Here is a 21,643-nt window from a genome sequence, read left to right as displayed (position 1 = left end):
AACACTCGTGACATTCTGCTTCTATTGGCACTGCTGCATCTTGACTATCAGGCTAACCAGTATTCTCTCTGTATATCTGTAGGCGTGTATAGGTGCGCTTGACAGCGTGGTGATTTCGCTCGGAGACTACTGGTTTTCTTTCTGTTCTTACACATAGAGAGGCGATGTACGAGCTCCCTCTTGCGGTGCTGGTATGATTTTGTGGGTGCTGGTGCAATGATGTTGATGACCTCAGTGGCATAGTACTTGTCAAGACAGCTGACAGCATAAGCACGTTTTGTAAGCTCTGGTATTATATCACTGCAGTGGAAGCTTGCCTCAGTCTGCTTGAACCAGTGTGTTGGTCATGCAGGCCAGAGGGGTGGTAGTCAGACTGTGATGCAGGAAGCTGTGGGCTGATGTGTGCTGGACAGTGATGAAGCAGCAATATCAGCTGCAGTGATGCAGTCAGTGGGAAGATTTCAGAGGTAGAACACATTTAACGTACGGGCCACATCCAGAAAGTAAGTTTTCCAACTTTTTTAAAATAGACAACATAGTTATATGGAAAACCTTATTGGCAACAGATAGAGCAATGTTTGAGCTATTTCTTGACATAGTCACCAAAAGAATTGAGACACTTGTCGTATTGTGGACTTAGTTTTTGTATTCCTGTGTCATAGAAGTCTACCACCTGTGAATAGAAGTAGCATGTGACAGTCGTCTTCAGCTCTTCGTCATTGTCAAAATGCTGACTGGAGGACAGGAATTTCTAGAGGTGCAAGGAAAGAAGGTTCACTGGGAGTGGGATCAGGACTATATTCTGGTTGATCAAACAGCTCCCAGCAGAGGGCTAGTAATAAAATATCAATATATTGGCATTTTTTCGAGAGAGAGAGAGAGAGAGAGAGAGTGTGTGTGTGTGTGTGTGTGTGTGTGTGTGTGTGTGTGTGTGTGTGTGTGGTCCTCAAATGAGAAGTAAGAAAGGAAATAAATAGAAATGGTTCCTAAGATTGGAGAAGAGGAAGAAGATAGCCCCAAAGACAGGAAACTCTTCCCACCCCCCTTCCCCTGGATCCCTACCTTGCAGGTACCTCAGTGAGACGTCGGAGGAGGTTTGGTGTTAAATCGCATCCTACAGAATGGACATTCCCACCCTCACCCTTGAGGTCCCCGAAGGAAATCTTAGCAACCCTATGGAAACGGCAAATGGTGAAGAACTTGTGCACACTTGTTTGTGAGGGTTGTTTGAAAGGTGTGGCGTGTGTTTTGTGTTAGTCATGATTTACGTGTTCTCGTTAACCATGCTTTCATCCACAATACCCACCCCTTTGAAAACTGATACATACCCACCCATCTACATCACATCTCATGAAAGTATAAAATATTCTGTAAAAAGTAGAAAATTTATATACTAAAGTATCACAGTTGTTTAATTAGTCACCCAATATTGTATCTTCTGCTAACTTAATATTTCCTTCAGTTCACTAAGAAAAATGTGCATCAAGAAGTATAAATTGGAACTTTGGCCCGATTATATTACATTCAGTATGAGAATAGTATTCTCATGAATTCAGAAATTATTTCAAGTTATGTGCCAGGACACGCTTCTCCATATTTACACAGAAATATGTGACAAATGAAGGGATTACCAGGCAGCTTTCAAGAAAACCAGTGTTGGAGTCGTCATAATGACACCTTATATCAATAGAACATACAAAATTGATGAGGTTGATTTCACCAAGACCTCTACACACAGGTTTGCAAAGAAACTGGTGAAGACATTACATACAAAGACCATTTCAAGCAAAAACATGACCTAAATATACATGGAGGCTGCACTGATTGAAATCGAGGGAGAGAAGAACTGACCAGGCAGACTTAATATATCTTGTCCCATACATGTGCCAAATGACGGGGATTGGAGGCAACATGTGTGCAAATTTCCACTTCATGCTGCAGCCGAGCAAAGTTGGGATGACTCGGGGCGAGTTGGGACTGAAAGGGCCTAGGGACAGGTAGGTGCAACTGCACTGTGCAAATCTCTACCTCATGCGTGCTCTTGAAAGGCACATAAGAGTAGTACCAGATGCACATATGCAGAAGCTTCTTTAGTTCCACGAGACATTATGTAGGGAGCCAGAGGTTGTTGGTAGTCTTAACTGAATGGAACAAGGAAATCCCCCACCAGGAACCATTATGGATGACATAATTACAAATCCTAGCTGGTATGATCTCTCTCTCTCTCTCTCTCTCTCTCTCTCTCTCTCTCCCTCTCTCCCCCCCCCCTCCCTCTCCACCCCCCCCTCCTTCTCCACCCCCCTCCCTCTCCCTCCCTCTCCTTTTTCCCCCATAGTATCTCTGAGTGTGGGATGATAGAATAGTTTAAGATTTGGAGGGAATTCGGTGCAGGAAAACTGTTATAGAAGAAACACCGTAAACAACTCGGGATCCGACGGTCGTCACTCCGCCCATTAACTCGGAACGTTAACGTCCCTGGGGGTTATGTACGAACGTTAACGTCCCTGGGGGTTATGTACAGCTTTGCATCTTTTACATCGTACTTCCCCTTCTCTGATCCAGTTGTAGCGTCTTCTATAACTAATGTCTTAGGATGGATTACCGTTTGCACCCGGTATGGCCCTTCGTATTTTTGAAAAAATTTGTGTCTCTCTTTCTTCAGGGGAGAGCTTTGTAGATGTTGTTTTACTACAGCTAGGTCATCAACCTTGTACTGATTTTCAACAGCTTTTTCAATATGTTTACTTACTCTTTGTTGTGCTTTTTGAATTAAATTCTTATAAACTATTTCCTGATTCAGTTTGTAATCGACAGTAGGTTGTCCAGGCCAATTAAAACATTTAATTAGATGTTCTCCTACAAAGGGTTTGCCTATTCTAAAGGTGTCGACCCAGTCAATAAATGTGGTAATTCATTTAGAATAAGTTCAAAGTCTTTAATTTTCGTTGCCCATAAAGTGTGTTTTTCATGGCAGTAGGTACGGCGTAGTTTTCCAATTTCCTGCATTACTCATTCACACGGATTTTAGGACAGGTCATAGTTGGATATCAACATTTGACAAATACCTTTCCACACTAGAAATTCTTTAAATTCGTTACTCATGAATTGCGGGTCATGATCTGTAAGAAACCGTTTTCGTTTACCTACTTCCAGAAAGTATTGTTGTGAACAGTGTATAACTGTCTGTGTAGTGGCTCTTTTGATTGGATATAGTTTACCATATTTTGACCAACACTCTATGATGACCAAAATATATGACACTCCTCCCTTTCCTTTTGGAACTGGTTCAAAAAACTCTGCTGCTGTGAGATCGTTTAACGACTTAGGAATAATCGGATACTTTTTGTATTTCACAGTAGTAGTATTCTCTTTCACCTTCTGACAGGTTTCACAAGTTCTACTCAACGATATCACCTTATACCCTAACTTCTTAAAACAATAGAACTTATTCATATGGGTTATACACCCTTTGATTCCGAACTGTCCATATCCTGTATGAACATACCACACAAGTGCATCTTCCATTACCTTCGGAATGCATAAGCGTCAACATTACGATGTTATGCTGTCTCTCCGAAACAAATTATGAGCTATAATTTTCCATTTTCGTACTTGATTAAGAGGGAAGGAATTCTGGATACACATAGAAAACATTTCTGTAAAATAAGGATCATGATGGATATTTTCTTTTATTCTTTGAGCCATCTCCTGTACTCTGATGTTCAGATATTCTACTGACATAAAATTAATTGCAAAATAATGCTGGGTACTTCCATATGTTTTAATGTTTTCACTCCTATGGGTAAACTAGACAAATCAAAATATTCTCGAAACCTTTTACGTATTGTATCCTAATATTATATTCCTGTAGGAAAAGTATCCTTCGCATTAATCTACTGTGTAAGATTAGAAAAGATAGAGCTTGATGATGTGTATAAACATGGATTTCTGACCCCCATACTAGTGTTTAAAATTTTTGGATACTCCATACAATTGCCAATAGTTCTTTTTCAGTAGCCGTGTAATTTAATTCATGCTTATTTAGACTGTGGCTAGCAAAAGCTATGGTTTGGTGTTCTACATTACTTAGATCCCATGCTCCTTGGAAAAGTTCTGCTGCAATACCGTAATCAGATGCGTCTGTTGAAATTTTAGTGGTTCACCCATAACCGGATGATGTAACATGGGTGATTGAACAAGCACACTTTTGACGTTTTCAAATGCATCATTTGCCTCTGGATCCCAAATCCATGGTACTCTGTTCTTTAATAAACGTAAAATTTAGTTCGTGACCTCGTATGTACTGTTGATAGTATCCAGCCATTCCAATAAATCCCTTCAATTGTCTTACATTTCTAGGGTGTGGACATTCCTTAATAGCGTTGATGCGTTCAGGGTCTGGTCTAATTCCCTGCGCCCCTACAATATGATGTAGAAACTTAAGCTCTTGGCGCGCAAAGTACGATTTAGACAGTTTCACCATAATATCTTTTTCTATTTTTTCAGGGTTCTGCATAAGGTGAGACAATGCTCTTCCCAAGTAGCTGATATTATTAGGATATCGTCTACATATATTATTAAATTCTTCAATAAATCTCTCCCTAATGCCTCACCCAGCGCACGTATAAATACGGATACAGAAATATTAAGTCCGAACGGCAATACATTGAAATGATGTGATTTACCATTAAACAGAAACGGTGTATACTTTTTGGATTCTGGGTGTAATTTTATTTGCCAGTATCCCGCAGTCAGGTTGATTCTTCTAAAAAAACTTTGCTTTTTCAAATTTGGATAACAATTCGTCAGTATTAATTGGTCAGTCTCTTTCTGTGTCTATATGGTTATTCAATGTACGAGCATCTTAACAATAATCGTACCCCACCTGTAGCTTTTCTCACCATGACCAAAGAGTTATTCATTATGCTGGAACTACATTCTATCATATTGTTATCAATCATTTTGTTGAGTTCCTTCCTAACTGCTTCTTTCAAACTTATGGATATTGGATATGGTTTGCAAAAGAATGGGGTGTCATCTTTGATTTTGAATTAACATATGTAGTCGCTGATATTGCCTGGACAATCTGAAAATACTACTTCATATTTCATTAGAATTTCATATGAATCTCGTCTTTGTTGTTTGGTTAATATTTGGGATTCGTTGATTCTGTCTTGTATATCAGTTTGACGTGTTCCTGGATCTACATTATTGATCTTTGGTGAGAATTGTGCTGTAACTGTTAATTGCAGACACTGACACTCCGTTGTTTGTTTTATCAATGTATGTGTGTCTGTCTCAAACGGTATCCAGTATCTACTGTTACTTTTACCAAAACAAAGAAGATTTTCCTCAAAGTTTAAGATGGCTTCAAATTCTAATAACCAATCTAAACCAAATAATACATCTCTATTAATATTTTCTACTGTTAAAAGTGTTTGACAATATAGGATATTTCGAACACTGCAGTTCACTTGGGTTTCATGTTTCACAACTTTACTTTTCGTTCCTGTTATACCGACTATGTAATCTCCAGTTACTGGCAATAGCAGTAAGTGCTGTTTAGTCTGTAAGGAGTTAAAGAATCCTCTAGATATGAGTGTTACTTCACTACCTGAGTCTATAAATATGTTCACTTCAGAAGTCTCGATGGTCCCTGCTGCTATAGATTGTGGAATGTTGATAACTATATTTGGTTCTTCTAGCAGTAACCATTCTTTTGTAGGTATTCTGTGTGTGAAATTAACATAGTTAATATGTACTAAGGCCTCCTAGTGTATTTCCATGACCTGGGCCCCAGTCCTGGATCCAGATTGCACTATGTTTTCTCATTATTAGTGATCACAGGTTGGTTACCGAATCCAGATGTTACATTACCATTTTGTGTTCTGTTATTACTCGGTACAAATTCCTGTGAAGTTACTGGACCTAAATTCGAAGGTGGATGCTTCTTGTGGTAATTGTCATTACCACTTCTTCTGTTGCACTGGTTTACTCTAGCTAGGTTAGCTCATGTTTTTTTTTTCAATTATTACCACTGTTCCTTTTGTAGTTTGGGCTCTCACTTTGGTGTAAGTTTTCATTGCGGTCCTTATTTAATGCATCCAGTGCATCCACAAAGGACAACAATTCTTCTACTGTTATTAAAATTCTCACTAACCCTTCTTCTTCCCTCGGCTTATCTAAATACTTTGCCCATGTTAGATGCCAGTCGAAATACTTTCTCATAGTACCCCATGTATTATTGTAATATTTCAGGTCCCACAAATCTGATATTAATTCCTCTTGTGCACTAGCAGACCAATATTTCTCTTTATATTTCTTCTGGAAATCTCCCCAAGAAGAAATGTTCTCAATATTTACAGTACCCCATTCTGAGGCTTCCCTCTCAAGGTACCCCACAGCAAATTCAATCTTTTTAGAATCCTCCCAGTTCGTTGGCAAAGCCTGGTTGAATCTTTTCAAAAAATCCCTATCTGGCTTAAACTTAGGGAATTGCCTGGATAATCCTGAATTGGTCCCCCATTGTAAATCAGTCACCACTTCACTAGTCAATACCACGTTAGGAGAAGTCACCCTCTTGTCTACTTTATCCTGGATAAGTTTAAATTCTTTCCATAAATCATCTATATCCTTCGGATATCTATATCCTTTCGGGTATCTGAAAGTTCAGAAGAAACAATAGGCGATACATTCCCAGAGGTTACTCTCGTAGCAACTTTGATTTATATGTCATCTACTTGTTCCTCCAAACTACTTACACTTCAGATGTCTAAGTTTGCTAGTTTCTCTTTGAAGTTTCTTTCCACATTATCTACTCACTTATTAAAGCCTGTAATTTGTGATTGGATTATTGGCATTAACTAATCTTGCTTTTCAACACTTTTAAAGTAGGCAATCCTTGCTTTACAGCATCAAACTTAACATTACATACATTTTCAAGTGATCCTAACTTTTCACTGATTCTGGATTCTACCATATTACATTTTTCCTCGATATCAAATTCTAACTTTTTTTGTAAAATCCCGAAAATTATCATTCTGTTTTTGGTTGAATTCAGTAAACATTTGATTTGCACGAATGTTCAAAGAATTAGTTAGTTCATTCTTTAAATCTAATTTCAGATTTTCAACTTTACTATTTATGGTATGAAATTCAGTCTTTATAGCATCCACGCCTTTGCACAGATTACTAAATTCTTTACTCTGTGTGTCAACCTTGGCATTTTAATTGAGTATTTACTGAGTCTAATTTAAGACTTTGATCTTCTAATTGAGAATTCATTAAGCCTAATTGTATGCTCTGAGCTTTAATTAGATTTACTAACTCAGAGCAGTCAGACCTGCCTTTGGTAATTTTCATAGCTACAGTCGGTTCCGAAGTTTCTCCAACTCGCTGAACGTTATCCATGATTTTACGAGCTTTAGACACTGTAAGCACTTAAAAAGTAGCTTTAAGTATAATAACTATGCTAATAAAGTTCGCACAATAATTTGTATCACTTCTTGCTAAGGTACTAAAGTTTCGTTTTGCACTCACCCGACGTAGACTTCTCGCAGCACAGGCGAGCGGATGTGATGGCAGGGCGGCACCGGTGAGCAGCAGATGGTGCCGGCGATGTCAGACGTAGGCCGGTTTCGGCGTAGGTGCCAGTGAGCAGATGTGAAAGTAGGTCAGCACCGGCGAACAGCAACTGGTGCCGGCGGCGTTGGATTTTGGTTGCCGTGTCTGCGTGCTCGCAAAGTGTGTGAGAGCTGTATACTCCCTACACCATCTTCTTAGTCGTATCATTCTAGGTGTATCTCTTATTAGTCTAATTCGTCACAATCTTCTCTCCGGTTTCTCAAGTTGTGACTTTCTCACGTCTTCTCCCTTATTTGCATTTACAAATTTTCTCTTTCGTATACTGCGGCATACTCCACCTTCTCTTAATGGTTCTATTGTCTTGTTATGCTCAGTTGCTATGGCAACACTTGATAGCTTTTTCTCTCGTTTTTGTCTCAAAATTCCTTTTTTTCTTTGGTTCTTTCACACTTGTCTTCTTTGCTGCTTAGGCAGCTACTGGAATCTCTAAAAACTTCTTCTCTGAAGAATGGTGCTAGTTAAAGGAACATACGAGATTCTCTCTATCTCTCTACTCGTGAAATAAGTAGCTACTTGAAGAAATACTTCTAGTTTACTCTCGGTATATTTCAACTTCCGTAAAGAACAACTTGTCATTTCTCACATAAATATTTGACTTCTTGTAAGTTGCCTATGTCATCTCCATTAGACACCATTAAGTTACATTTACAACGGAGTTGATTTAACAGTGACGTCTCTATTACACAGGTATCAGAAACGTATCTTGCCTCTAGCAAGTCAAAGTTAAGAGTTACTTAATAGTCTTTTCAACTCAACTGTTCTTTTGTCACTAACAGTAGTCACCATTACAAAACAGCGCAGAATAACACAGAAGTTCCTTGGTTCTTCTGTGTCCTTTCACTACGATTTCTGTGGATTGACTGACAAATACTTGTCGGTGCCATTCGACCGCCGTGTCTACAGTCTTCTCACGACAAACTGCAGACCTGCACACACAGACAGGTGACGCACAACAGTAGATAGGGTTCCTTTTTCCCCCCTCACATCTAAAATATTGTGTGTTCGAGAACGTGGAAGGCTGAGTGGTTCTAGAATTTACCTAGAAATTCTCAAATCACTACAACTCTTTATCGTGCACACTTCGCCGACCTCGGGGAAAAAGCCTACGTCAGTGATGCACCGTCTGTTTGCTCATGATGATCTGCCCATAGACCTGACAGAGCCGACGATGAATAGGGTGCTATATTTTGTGCACTAAGGAACCTTGTCACTGACCAAACCTCACAGTCAGTGAGAGAACGAATAAGAGGCACCATTTCGGGGAACTGCTGCCACAGTACTGCCACACGGCAGGACCTATCCGGTTGGCATTTGATTGTCACATAATAGATCCATTGTGCATGCACAATTTTCCCCATTAAATACATCATCATCGGGAAATTTACTTTCTGGATGTGTCTAATTTATTGTAATTTATTTTCTATCTTATTCAATACATTGTCAGTTTTTACAGTGTACCATAGTGCTGTAGAGGAAGTCTGTAAACTACCTCAGATTGGCCTACAAATGCTACCTAAGGTAGAGTGCATGTGCGTCATGCAAGATTTACAGTATTCCTTTTGCTCTCTCTGTGCAAACCATTAGTCCTAGAGAAAAAATGAATAGGACCTTTATTGTAGCAAACTTAATGTAGATTTAATGTTGTACTGCGACATGTTTCTGCTGGAGGCCAAGGTTTTAATCCTGCTCAAGAAAAATATACAAAAGTGTCATTAAATGTATTCTTTCTCAAAAACCATTCAGAATAGAACATATGTCCATATGAAGTTTTTGCATCAGACGATTATTTATGTCTTATCCCTGAACATTGACCATATTTCCTGGGATAACTGTATATAGTTGCATATCTGTAGGTGCGAAAGGTTATCATTGTAATTACTGATGGTGTACTATTTTTTTAACAAGAAAATTACTTGTAACTATGTTCACATAAACAAGAGTGCTACAGCGGCAATAATGAGCAGCAATAATAAGTATCACTATCCACAATGAGGTCTGCTAGTGCCAAAAGGGAACAGGTGTATCAGCACAAGTAGGTGACACTGAAATTGGACTTCAGCTGCATAACTGTGAGCACAAGAAATAAACTCGTGTTGCTGATTTTTCAGACAATAGTTGTACCTTCACTCCCTGTAATTTGAATATTGGCTGTGCTAGGGCCTACTTTACCTGCAACACTTTGGTATATCTTACCAGTAAAGCAGTTTCTTCATTGCTATGTTACTATCATTCATAGTGACTAATGTTTGATGTCAAATCAATGATAGTGTTGATTAGCAACTGACCCCTTTCTCAATATTCACTATATCCTTGCATTATTTCTTTCTTTCATGTGATGTAACTCTTTCATATTTGACATTCTGAAATGTTTGAACATCTCTGAAAAGAACATTACAGTAATTTTGATCATATTTTTGTAATTACAGTTGTATGCATAATTAATTTGTTGTCTCATCTGAAATTCTCTTTTTCTTTTGTAACATTGAATATGTACTGCACCTTCTTTAATATAATAACAGTAAACAACAATTATTTTCCAAAAAATAACATTGAGTAATGATAGAGAACTCTACCATGATTGAATTCAGTTTTTTAGAAATGTTTATTCAGTCGACAAAATTGCTGTTTATTACTGGTATCAGTTGTCATGTGTAGATGGTGACAATCAGATCTAGTAACACACTGCTATGACTTCGTTGTTTTGTTGGCTAAATAAAAATTTCCAAAATAAATGCACACATATCATGAATGACACCTAAATCACTGAGAAAAAAAGGACGCAAATCAGTTATAATCAGGGTCCATGGTTGGAAAGAATGTCTTCTGTACGTGAATTATTGGATAGGAGGATGTGAGAGACATTGCAGTGCAAGTGTTTGAACATGTAAAATAAAACTTTCCGTGACTGATATGAGAGTGGCAGAGAGGAAAAACCAGTTCTTGTTGCTGGAAATTACTAGAAATAGCAGCTTATGTTTTTTCTATATGTTTATTCAAGGCTTTCATGAAGCCAACAATGTAGGAAAAAATGGATTGCTACTTACCCTAAAGTAGACACTTGAAATTGCAGACAGGCACAATTAAAGGACTCTTACATACAGGTTTTGGCCACAGCCTATTCATACAGACAAGGAGATACACCTTACGCACACATGAGTGCCAACTCCAGCATCTTGGGCCGGAATGCAACTATTATGTGGGATCTGGAGATTGCTGCTTGCATCACATGTGTTAGCTGCATTCCGGCCCGAGATGCTGGAGTTGGCGATCATGTGTGCATGAAGTGTGCTTGCTTGTGTGTATGAATGGTGTGTCTCTCTCTTTTACAGATGAAGGCTGTGGCTGAAAACTTTATGTAAGTGTCTTTTAATTGTGCCCTTCTGCAACTTGATGTGTCTTCTTTACAGTAAGCAGAAATCTATCTTTTCCTACATTGTTGATATTCCTACATAGGGTTTCCATTCTTTCATGAAGTCAGTAACATTTAATGCCAAAATGTCAGGCTCATCCATGGTGAAATAGCGGGAGAACTGGTTTGTTCATCTGTTTTTTTTACATAATGTCTGGAACGAAATTTATATACAGTGTGATTATAATTAAACTTCCAAACTGCTGTAGAAATAACATCACTAATCAGAATGATATCAAATTGCAACAGAATATTATCGGAGAAGGGGGAAAACGTATGGCAGCAGAAAAACAAATGGTTAGAAAATGCAGCAATAGGTGACGCTGTAAGCATTATAATTTAATAGTGGTGATGTTAATTACGTAACCCTATCCACCATCGGATGGGAAAAATCCGTTTTTAGTTGTCTTGAGGCCAAAAACTGCATAAAAAGTATCAATCACATTGACTGTTAACTGTACTGAGGCCAAAAACTGCATATAAAGCATCAATCACATTGGTGTTTAATTGTCCTGAGGCCAAAACTGCATAAAAAGCATTAGTCAAAGTCAAATCAGATTATTAATTTCCATGTGTCTGGCGCAAAACATGTTCAATATACTGTCCACTGTTACCTGCAACAAGTTGAAATTGAGAAACAGCATGTTCCATAACTGATGAAGTGTTTCCGGGGTCATGTTTAGAAAGTGTTGCGCAGTGCGTGCCTTAAATGCAGCGAAGTTTGCAATCAGAACACTGTACACAAACATCTTTCAGTTAGCTCCACAGCCAGAAGTCACGTGGATTAAGATCAGGTGATCGGGATGGCCAGGCTGTGGGGAAATGGCGGCTGATAATTGTGGAATTTCTGAAATGGCACTTCAGAAGCTGCTTAACTGGATTTGCAATGTGCAGAGGTGCACCATCTTGCATAAAAATGATCCCATCCACGCTGTTGGAGAGCTGGAATGACATGGTTGCGCAAAAGAAGCTCATAGCAATTACCAGTGACAGTACAGGCAACAGGACTGGAAGCACCTGGCTCTGCGAAAAAATATGGCCCTATGATAAATGGTGCCGTAAACCCGCACCACACAGTGACCTTTTCAGGATGAAGTGGTAGTGGTTGATTTGCCTGTGGATTTTCTGCTGTCTGTATTTGACAATTCTGTGTATTGACATATTGTGTCAGATGGAAGTGGACTTTGGCCGTGGAAGATTTTGTGGACAGACAATCATTGCCCACTTCCATGGGAACAAAAAATTCTAAAGCAAAGGCCTCTCTGCTGCCAGGTCAACAGGGAGCAACTCATGCAGATGGGTAATTTTAAATGGATAGCAAAGAAGAATGTTTCGTAGGATTTTAGGCACCATGAACGTTCGCGCAATTCTCCATGCACTACATATTTACACACCACCACTTGTCTCCTCCTGCATTGCTGTGGCCACTGCTTCCAACGGCGTCGAATCAGTTTGTTTCCTCCCTCTACCAGGTTGAACACCAAAAGAATTCGAATTTCCGAATCATTTTCTCCAGACCCACAGCAGTCATCGTAATACAGCTTTACAAGCAGAGTGCGATCCTGCATTGAGGTGGTCATGGCAAACATTGCAGACGTGAAGGGAGGAAAAACCGTGTACCTAGCGTGTTTATACTAACTTCAATGGGTCTTAGGCATGACAAGTGTTTTCATTTACATATTCTGACACATACAGCACCATCTATTGATCAATTTTCACACTATTCTTTTTCTTTCTTTCTTTCTTTCTTCTGCCATACATTTTCCCACATCTCCAATAATATTCCATTGCAATTTGATATCATTCTGACCAGTGGTGTTATTTCTACAGTGTTTCGAAAGTTTAATTATAATCACCCTGTATATATGATAATTTTTAAAACTGCACTAAATTACTTATCATTGCATGTAGGCTTAGCTGTAGACCTATCAACCTTTCATCAAGTTAATTAATTACTAAACTTGCATCCAATAACATACTAAATTGAAAACGATTTGGTTACAGTTGTTTAAGGTTGTAAAATTAAATGTTAAATTGACAAATTGTGCAATGTAGTGTTTAAAATTTCAAGAGTGCCACAAATCAAGTAAACCAGTTTTAGAGGGATACTTGTATGCTTTTTTTTCCGTGTTTTTCATGTAAGTCCTGACTACAAGTATGCGTAACCGTCAAGTATATGGAATTCCAGTGAACTCGGAGGAATACTGATTGCATGTAAGTCACCTGTTGAATTTGCTTAATGTTTGTGCAAGCTTGACAGCTTATTAACTAGCACTGTGTGCATGAATGCTTTCTGCAGAGAGTTGGGACTGTAGGAAGGAAGGAACATATTAGGATATGTGGCAATTAATATTAGTGTTAAATCAATTGCTGTTTGAATCTCATGCTAAAAATAATTTTCTTCTGTTCTCACCGATTGAGTTTTACGCAGCAGTTTTGGGCTGCCAGTCATTGGGAATATAAGGAAGTACTTAGAGGTAAAACACTTCATGCGACGCAGGAGTGAAAACAGTCTGGTAGAAATTGTTTTTCAAAATTCACTCATGAATGTTATGTCCCTTAGCATTGAAATTAGATGATAAAGATTTATATCAGTAATCTTTGAAATATATTGCATAGTTCTGATAATCTGGGAAATGTTAAAACAATTGTTGCTTAATTTGGATGTGTGTAAGAAGCAGGCCAACAGTGTTTTATATTTTCACTGTAACCTGTTGTAATAAAACTTTGGTGTTGTTGGCTAGAGCAGTTTTGATTGCCATTTTATCAGCAAAGTTTGGTTACTTCTTGTATTTGTTGTGGTTTCTCAGCTTAGAATTAATGTAGCCAATTCATTGGACATACGTTTTGAGAGCACAGTTAGCTGTCAGAAGTATTGTATTGTTGTACAAACACAATGTCAGAATTTCCTCCAACCAACTTTCATTTCGCTTCCACTTGAAGAAATGCACCAAGACACTGACTGGAGTAGGAATCAGTAGAGTCGGACTTAACCATGGAAAACATTAAAGCACAGTCTAACAGCTGAGCATACAATCATCACATAAACGTTAGTCTGACGAAGGGTCCTACGCACTGGCTCATATAAGGCTGTTTTGTGCACAACAGTGTGCTTGCCAGTGTTAGGTGCCCTCTTTAGTCCGACCTTGGAGGCGTGTACTGTTCGATTAGGCATGCTCCCTCTACAGGGTTCTCCTCAGGGGAAAAGTGTTCACAGTGGAAATGTCCTGTCTTCATGGGAAAAGGATGATTGCTGGAGCAGGTGTTGTGCCATCACAGGAGAATACGGTCCAAAATGGCACAGGCATGGACAGGGGTGGTACCCTCTCTTCTGCAAGAGACACTAAGGGAGCACTGGTGCTGGAGGCACTGCATCCATGTCCACATCCAGGCAGGCACTCAACAGTGGAGGCAGCAGAAAGGCAGTGGCAACTCGGCACTGCGAAGCAGTTCTGCTAGACTACGGTCGCTGTCTGGAGTGAACCTGCACGGACACGAGAACCAATTCAGGGCTTCCTTGGGAGAAGATCGAGTGATATATTTTTTCATCTGGGTTTTAAATGTATGGATCAGCCACTCCATTACACCATTGGATGGGGGATGAAAGGGAGTGGCCGTAACGTGCCGGATGTCCCTCTTTGTACAAAAATCTTCAAAATCTTGAGACACAAACTGTGGGCCTTTGTCCATCACAAGCGTATATGACACTACTCCTAACAAAAAATATCTTTGAGAGGGCCGTGACCATAGCCATCATGGATGTGTACAGTCAACAAACCATCTAAGGATATTTTGAGATAGCATCAAGTACTACGAGCCACAAGGATTTAAGGAATAGACCCACAAAATCAGCATGAATATGCTTCCAGGGGTACTGGAGGGCTGGGCCCTGAGAAGAGGCCCATGGTGTTGCTTCATTGGTGGTGCACTGTGAGCAAGGTGACTCAACACGTTTGATCGCAATGTCAATACCTGGTCAAAACACATGGCAGTAGGGTAGCAATTTTGTGTGAGGAACACACCAATGGTTGAGGTGGAGAAGGTGCTTGTTGTCCCACAACAGTGTGGACAGAATCATAACGCTGGGTGCTGACTCTTCAGTAGCCACCAGTAACAAACCATCAAGAACTGAGAGAGTGGTTGAGAGCAAAATATTTATAGAAGGGATCACACACTCAGCCTGGTGGTTTATTCGGCCAGCAATTGTGAGCAAATTGAACAATGTGATGTAAGATAGGATCAGCTGTGATAGCTACCGAAACCCTATGAACTGGTAATAGGAAAGCAGCGGTCCACAGTGTTCTGAGCTTTGAAGGAAGGAAGGGACACTAGGTTTAACATTCTGTCGACAATGATGTCATTAGAGATGGGACATAAGCTTGAATAATGTCAAGGGTGGAGAAGGAAATTGGCCCTTTCAAAGGAACCATCCTGGCATTTGCTTGGAGCGATTTGGGGAAATCACCAAAAACCTAAGCCTGAATGGCTGGACATGGGTTTTGAACCGTTGTCGTCCTGAATGAGAGTCCAGTGTGCTAACCATGGTGCCACCTCACTCGGTTTTGAGCTTCAGTATCAGAATGGAAACACAACCATCCATCCTGTCAAATGCTGGATCAAGCCAATCTGTGATTGAGAAAGAGCATCCACATTAGCATGTTGTGCAGTGGGTCAGAAATGAGTCTGATAACTATAGTGTGACAAAAACAGAGCCCAGTATTGCAGGTGATGGGCTGCTGTGTCTGGTAAAGATGCTGAACGATGGAAAAGGGAAACCAGAGTTTTATCATCAGTGATTACATGAAATTCAGAACCATACCTTTTTCTATCTGTGAGTAGAGCTGTTACACTTGACTCAAGAGTTTTGTAAGCACACACAGTAGAGCATTCGGAACCGTTAGCATATTCGTGTGTGAGAACACCCCCCATCCATGGTCAAAAAAAGATGTTGGTCTTGTTAAAAGGTAACCAAGTAAGGTGCCAAGTGTAATTTGGACTGCAATAGTGTAAAAACATGCTTTCAGTCGGGTGATCATTGAAAAGGAACATCTTCAGGTAAGAGAACATGAAGTGGCTAAGCCACTGCGGATGCATCAAGAAAAAAATTTATGGTAATATGCAATCATTTTGAGAAAGTCCTGCAACTCTTTGACATTGCTAGGATGCGGCAAAGCTGTAATGGCATTGACACACTGGCATAAAGGCTTGACACAAGCCTGCAAGACTTCAACTGAAATAGATGACAGACGGCTGAAAAAATTGTGATTTGTGCAAGTTACATTTCAGCCTAGTGGTCTGCAGCAGCAAGAGCAAAGCACCATGGTTCTGCAAGTGTTCATCTATCGAGGGACCTGAGGCCTCAGTGTCATACAGGTAGTTAATGCACCCTAGCACAGAGGCCAAGAGTTGCTCCAAAAATCATTGGAAGATGGCAGGGGTGCCAGCTACGCTGAATGGCAGGCACCAATTTACCTGAACAGGGGAGGTTACATTTGGAATCATCATCAAGAGACAGTTGCAAGTAGGCTTCTGACAAGTCTATTTTGGAAAAATATTGGCCGCCAGAAAGCCATGCTAATAGTTCATCCTGACAGGGTAAGTTATAGGTATCAATAACAGACTGTGAGTTTACAGACTTTTTAAAATCACCACATGTTGCCATTAGGTTTTGTGACAATTATCATTGCACCCAAACCTTCTGAAAACAGGGAGGAACATTTCGAGCCGTGCATGTCCAGTTGTTGGTACAGAACTTGATCCAATAACAGATGCACTTCATCCAAAGTAGAGAATTCAAACATTTTGAAGCCATTCTAACCCATATAAGTTTTCAATGTTGACATCATCTACCACTAGAAAGGTCAAAGGCCAAACAGCTGCTTTATAAAATACGGGAGTAGAAGACTGCCCCCAATATGGGTATCTGTTGTTTGCTGTAACTCACAGGTAACTCCACATAGGGTTGTGAATTTAACAAAGTCATTGCTGCACCCATGTCCACATGCATTTTGCGCATAACACATACATCATTATAGAATTTGTTTGGGACTACCACCATATGGAAAGCACTGTTACATCTATGCTCATGTCCTACAAAGGAGATTCCGAGTTGCACATGGGCACAATATGTCTTCTTTTTTTACAAAGGTTGCAAGTCACCCACCACCTTGTGCAAGCAGCCTGTTGATGTTGAACAAAACAATAAGGGCACGGCAGGAGAGGAGCACATGGCCACTGTTGGGATGCTGACTGCTGTTGCTGCTTGACACAGCGCTGCCCCATGCAGCATGGAGGCTGCGATGTCATCTTCCCCCATGAGCTGACAGCAGTTGAGGAGGAGAATAACCAACTGTGACTACCTCACACCAAGCTTCTATCTGATTTTCTGCTGCACTAGATACTTCAAAGGACTGGGAAATGTTCAAAACCTCTAAGAGAGGGATTTTCACATTGTAAAGTATGTTCACGAACTTCCCAGTGAGGGGCCATGTGTGTTACAGCATCACAAACCACTGAATCAGCATATGAGTCCTGATGAGATTCAGTAAGAAACGGGCCTACAGTAACAAACTGGCAATGATTGCTGACCACTTGAAGTTCTGCTGCCCAAGCTCTGTATGACTCCTTTACTTAAAACTTCGGGGCTGAATTGCCGTGGTCCATATATAAAACTACTACTCCTTCCTGATATTTCATTGCCTACTGTGGGCAATATCTTCTGAGGTGAGTCGGCGACTGGCTGCTAGGCGCTGGAGGTTCCGCTTATATAGAGCGCTTAGATGGCGCCACCAATCATCACGTGCTTTCGACTTTAAACTATCTCTGGCTAGTGCCATCTCTCTCGATTACAGGTAATCGATTGGTGCAAAGTCGACCGCCATATCTTGTCTACTTTTAATCCTTCTTCTTTTTTATTAAAATTATTTTCATGCTTGTAGATATCTATAGCTTCTCTATACATGTGGGTGTAATAATGTGAGGTACTAGCTATCACGTTTGTCTCACTAAATTTTATTTCGTTATCACCGTCTTTGAAAATGTATTCCACTACAGCTGATTTGTCAATTTGTCCCAATCTACAGTTCCTTTTGTGTTCTGTTAGGCGGGTATTAACATTCCTTTTAGTTGTTCGAATATAAACCATGCCACAACTACATGGGATTTTATACACACCTGGGGTAGCTAAGGGGTGTCGTGCATCTTTCACCGATCTTAAACTTTCACTAATTTTCTTGATAGGTCGAAAAAGCCCTTTGAAATGGTATCAATACGTGGATGACACCTTTGTGATATGGAATCGTGCTGAAGAGAAACTGAGTGATTTTTTGGTGCACATAAACAGTTTCAATCCACAGATACAATTCACCATGGAGAAAGAGAGTAATGGACAACTAAATTTTTTGGATGTATTGGTTATCAAATAGGCAGATGAGACTTTAGGGCACAAGGTATATAGGAAAGACATGCACACTGATCGTTACCTACATAAGGATTCGAATCATCATCCTAGGCAGAAGAGAGGAGTCATAAAAACTTTAGTGGGAGGAGTCATAAAAACTTTAGTGGACAGGGCTAGTAACATCTGTGTGCCAATTTATTTGCAAGATGAATTAAGCCATTTGCAAATGGCTTTCAAGAGAAATGGGTACACTGACAATGAAATAGATCGAGCACTCCACCATAGAAGAAAAGTGTACGAAAATACAAGACAACAACAACCGTCGGCTGGAAAAGTTTTTCTTCCATTTATTCATAACATCACGGACTGTATTGGGAAAGTTTTGGCCAAGTTTCAAGTGGAGACAACCTTTCGACATTTTCAAAGACGATGATCAAGAAATAAAGTTTAGTGAGACAAACGTGATAGCTAGGACCTCACATTATTATACCCGCATGTATAGAGAAGCTATAGAGATCTAAAAGCATGAAAATAATTTTAATAAAAAAGAAGAAGGATTAAAACTAGATAAGATATGGCGTTCGACTTTGCACCAACGAAGTGCCAATCGATTACCTGTAATTGAGAGAGATGGCACTAACCAGAGATAGTTTTAAAGTCAAAAGCACGTGATGAGTGGTGGCGCCATCTAAGCGCTCTATATAAGCGGGACCTCAAGCGCCTAGCAGCCAGTCGCCGACTCATCTCACAACGAAACGTCAGGAAGGAGAAGTAGTTTTATATATGGACCATGGCAATTCAGCCCAGAAGTTTTAATTAATGAAGACGCCGGCTGTGAAAGCTTACCGTATTTACTCGAATCTAAGCCACACCTGAAAAATGAGACTCGAAATCAGGGAAAAAAATTTTTCCCGAATCTAAGCCGCACCTGAAATTTGAGGCTCGAAATTCAAGAGGAGAGAAAAGTTTTAGGCCGCACCTCCAAATCGAAACAAAGTTGGTCCATTTTAATATGAGACACAATTTAGGTTGAATGAATGACGATACAGCTACAGTAGTTTGGTTCGAGTCGTAAGCTTAGCAGTTAAGCTTTACCAGGTAGCCACTGCTATGCGTCAGGTGCTCCGTCCGTATTTATACGGGTACCCTTCATTTTTCACGTGCTTCATCTGTTTTGAATTGATTGCTTATTTTTCTTTGATCTGATAAGTGCCATTTTCTTTGTTATAGGTGTTTACGTCACTCTAAGCTGAAAATGCATTACTATACTGTGTCATGCATTATTTGTCACATTCTGATAGTGCGTGTTTACGGCCTGTCGCTGCTCGCGGCATGGCTTGCTTTTGTGCATACTACCGCCGCTTACAATAAAAAATAAAAAAAGAGAGAGAGAAATCGTGTCATTAGCAAAACAATGGCAAGCGACTGCTATTTGTTGTTACTTACACTGCTGCTTTCTTTGATAGTGATCAACAAGAACCAAATAATAGACTGCGTATGATAGAAGATGTTCTGAACGAGAGTTTAGCGAAAATTTTTCCCCGTTTGAAAATCTTTGCAGACGCTTCTTTAGTACATTACATTACATTCTGCACAGAAATTAGAGTCATCTTAGATTTAAAAATCTAGGCAATTGCCGTGCTTCATTTCTGACTGTATCACTATTAGCCATAAGAATAATACGAATATAAACATGACATGATATCTATATTCTTCCACGTTTGCTGTTGTCTCACTCTAGTTTTGTAGTTTATTAGGCAGACAGGATTTAAATGAGATAGCAGCAAACACGAAAGAATACATCGCAAAATGTTTATATTCGTATTATTCTTATGGTGAAGAGAATACTGCATGTGATTCACAATTCATAAAAGTTCCTATTAGCAATCATCTTTTCTCACAGGTAGAAAAAATTCAGAATGTGGAGTTGGCCATATTGACACAAACCTCAAACAGTCTTGCCAGTCGGATTTTCGTAGTACATTGAAATGCTGCTACATTCCAAGATGAACAGTATGGAATTTGTATTTACTTCGTTGGATAATGTATGAAAATGCAGTGGTCGAAACTCGTGGCGGAGAAAAAAAGCTCGTCTTCCACCTTTTTTTTTTTAAATTTACTTACTGACGCAGAGGTTTTGGCGCCAGTATTTTATCTTTGTGCCTGCAAAGCATGCCTGTGTAGCGCTACATATGTTCGATGGCAGAAATTAGTTGTGGCGGCACCTACCAACATTTTTCAGAACTTCCGCTTACTTTGTACTCGATTCTAAGCCGCAGGCGGTTTTTTGGATTACAAAAAACGGAAAAAAAGTGCAGCTTAGATTCGAGTAAATACGGTACATGTTATGACTCTGTACGACTGGTGTGGCCACTTTTTACAATAGAACAATTTAATGCGAGCGGCAATAACATGAGTATGTTTGCAGTGATAAGTAGTGAGCAACTCGCACTTCATCAAAAGAGAGATTGGCAGGTTCCTGGAGAGGAGCTAGCTAACACAAAAGGTGATAAATTGACGGAAAAAAACCGTACACATATTGGGATCACTGAGTAAGGAACCTTGAAAATGTTGCTGAAGATGTTTTTCATATGCATTACAATCTTTCACACAAGCATCATATGAAGGAAACAATGGGTTTTGCGTCAACGGTGGTGAACCACCACATGAACAGTGAGAACTGACTGCTGTTCAACATTAAGTGAGGAATTTGTTCCACTGACATATTACCCATAGTGAACGGAGAAACAAAATACATGGAGTTGAATACTGCACTCTTTGCCAAAAGAATTGTAATGTTGTACAAACATGTTATCAGAATTCCCACCAGCCAACTTTCATCCCACTTCCACGTGAAGGGATACATAAAGACACTGAATGGAGTAGGAATCTCTACAGTCACACTTAAGCATAGATCACATTTAAGCACAGTCTAACATTTGAGCATAGAGTTGTTGCATTGGCATTAGTCTGGCTGAGGGCCTTGCATGCTGGTTTATATAAGGCTGTTTTGCACATAGGTCAACGTTTGCTGTGCTATATGTGATGATGCAAGGCGACCTCTTTAGGTTGGCCATTGAGGTAGGTGCTGCTTCATTACACTCAATCACTCTGTATGGTTACAACAAGAAGACATAGTGATTGTGTCACCTTTAAAAATATGAGATAAAATTACTGGGCAGTACTTGCTT

The 21,643-nt window shown here is 39.7% G+C and overlaps 1 protein-coding gene across 3 annotated transcripts in view; it reads left to right on the top strand.

The window, feature by feature from the left end:
• The window catches only part of LOC126473599 (activated Cdc42 kinase Ack), a 516,119-nt gene that overhangs the window by 465,646 nt on the left and 28,830 nt on the right, over positions 1-21,643 (top strand). The window contains exon 16 of one of the 3 annotated variants that reach the window (XM_050100754.1): positions 13,197-13,267. The exons of the other annotated variants lie outside the window; for them this stretch is intronic. Coding sequence (XP_049956711.1) covers positions 13,197-13,218 — 22 coding nt within the window. The 3' untranslated portion in view covers positions 13,219-13,267. The remainder of the gene's footprint in view (positions 1-13,196; positions 13,268-21,643) is intronic. 3 annotated transcript variants of the gene reach the window in all.

The sequence above is a fragment of the Schistocerca serialis genome, chromosome 4, assembly GCF_023864345.2.
Source record: "Schistocerca serialis cubense isolate TAMUIC-IGC-003099 chromosome 4, iqSchSeri2.2, whole genome shotgun sequence".
Classification (NCBI taxonomy): domain Eukaryota; kingdom Metazoa; phylum Arthropoda; class Insecta; order Orthoptera; family Acrididae; genus Schistocerca; species Schistocerca serialis.
The sequence above is the reverse complement of the archived record's forward strand: the minus strand, read 5'-3'. Positions and strand labels throughout refer to the sequence as shown.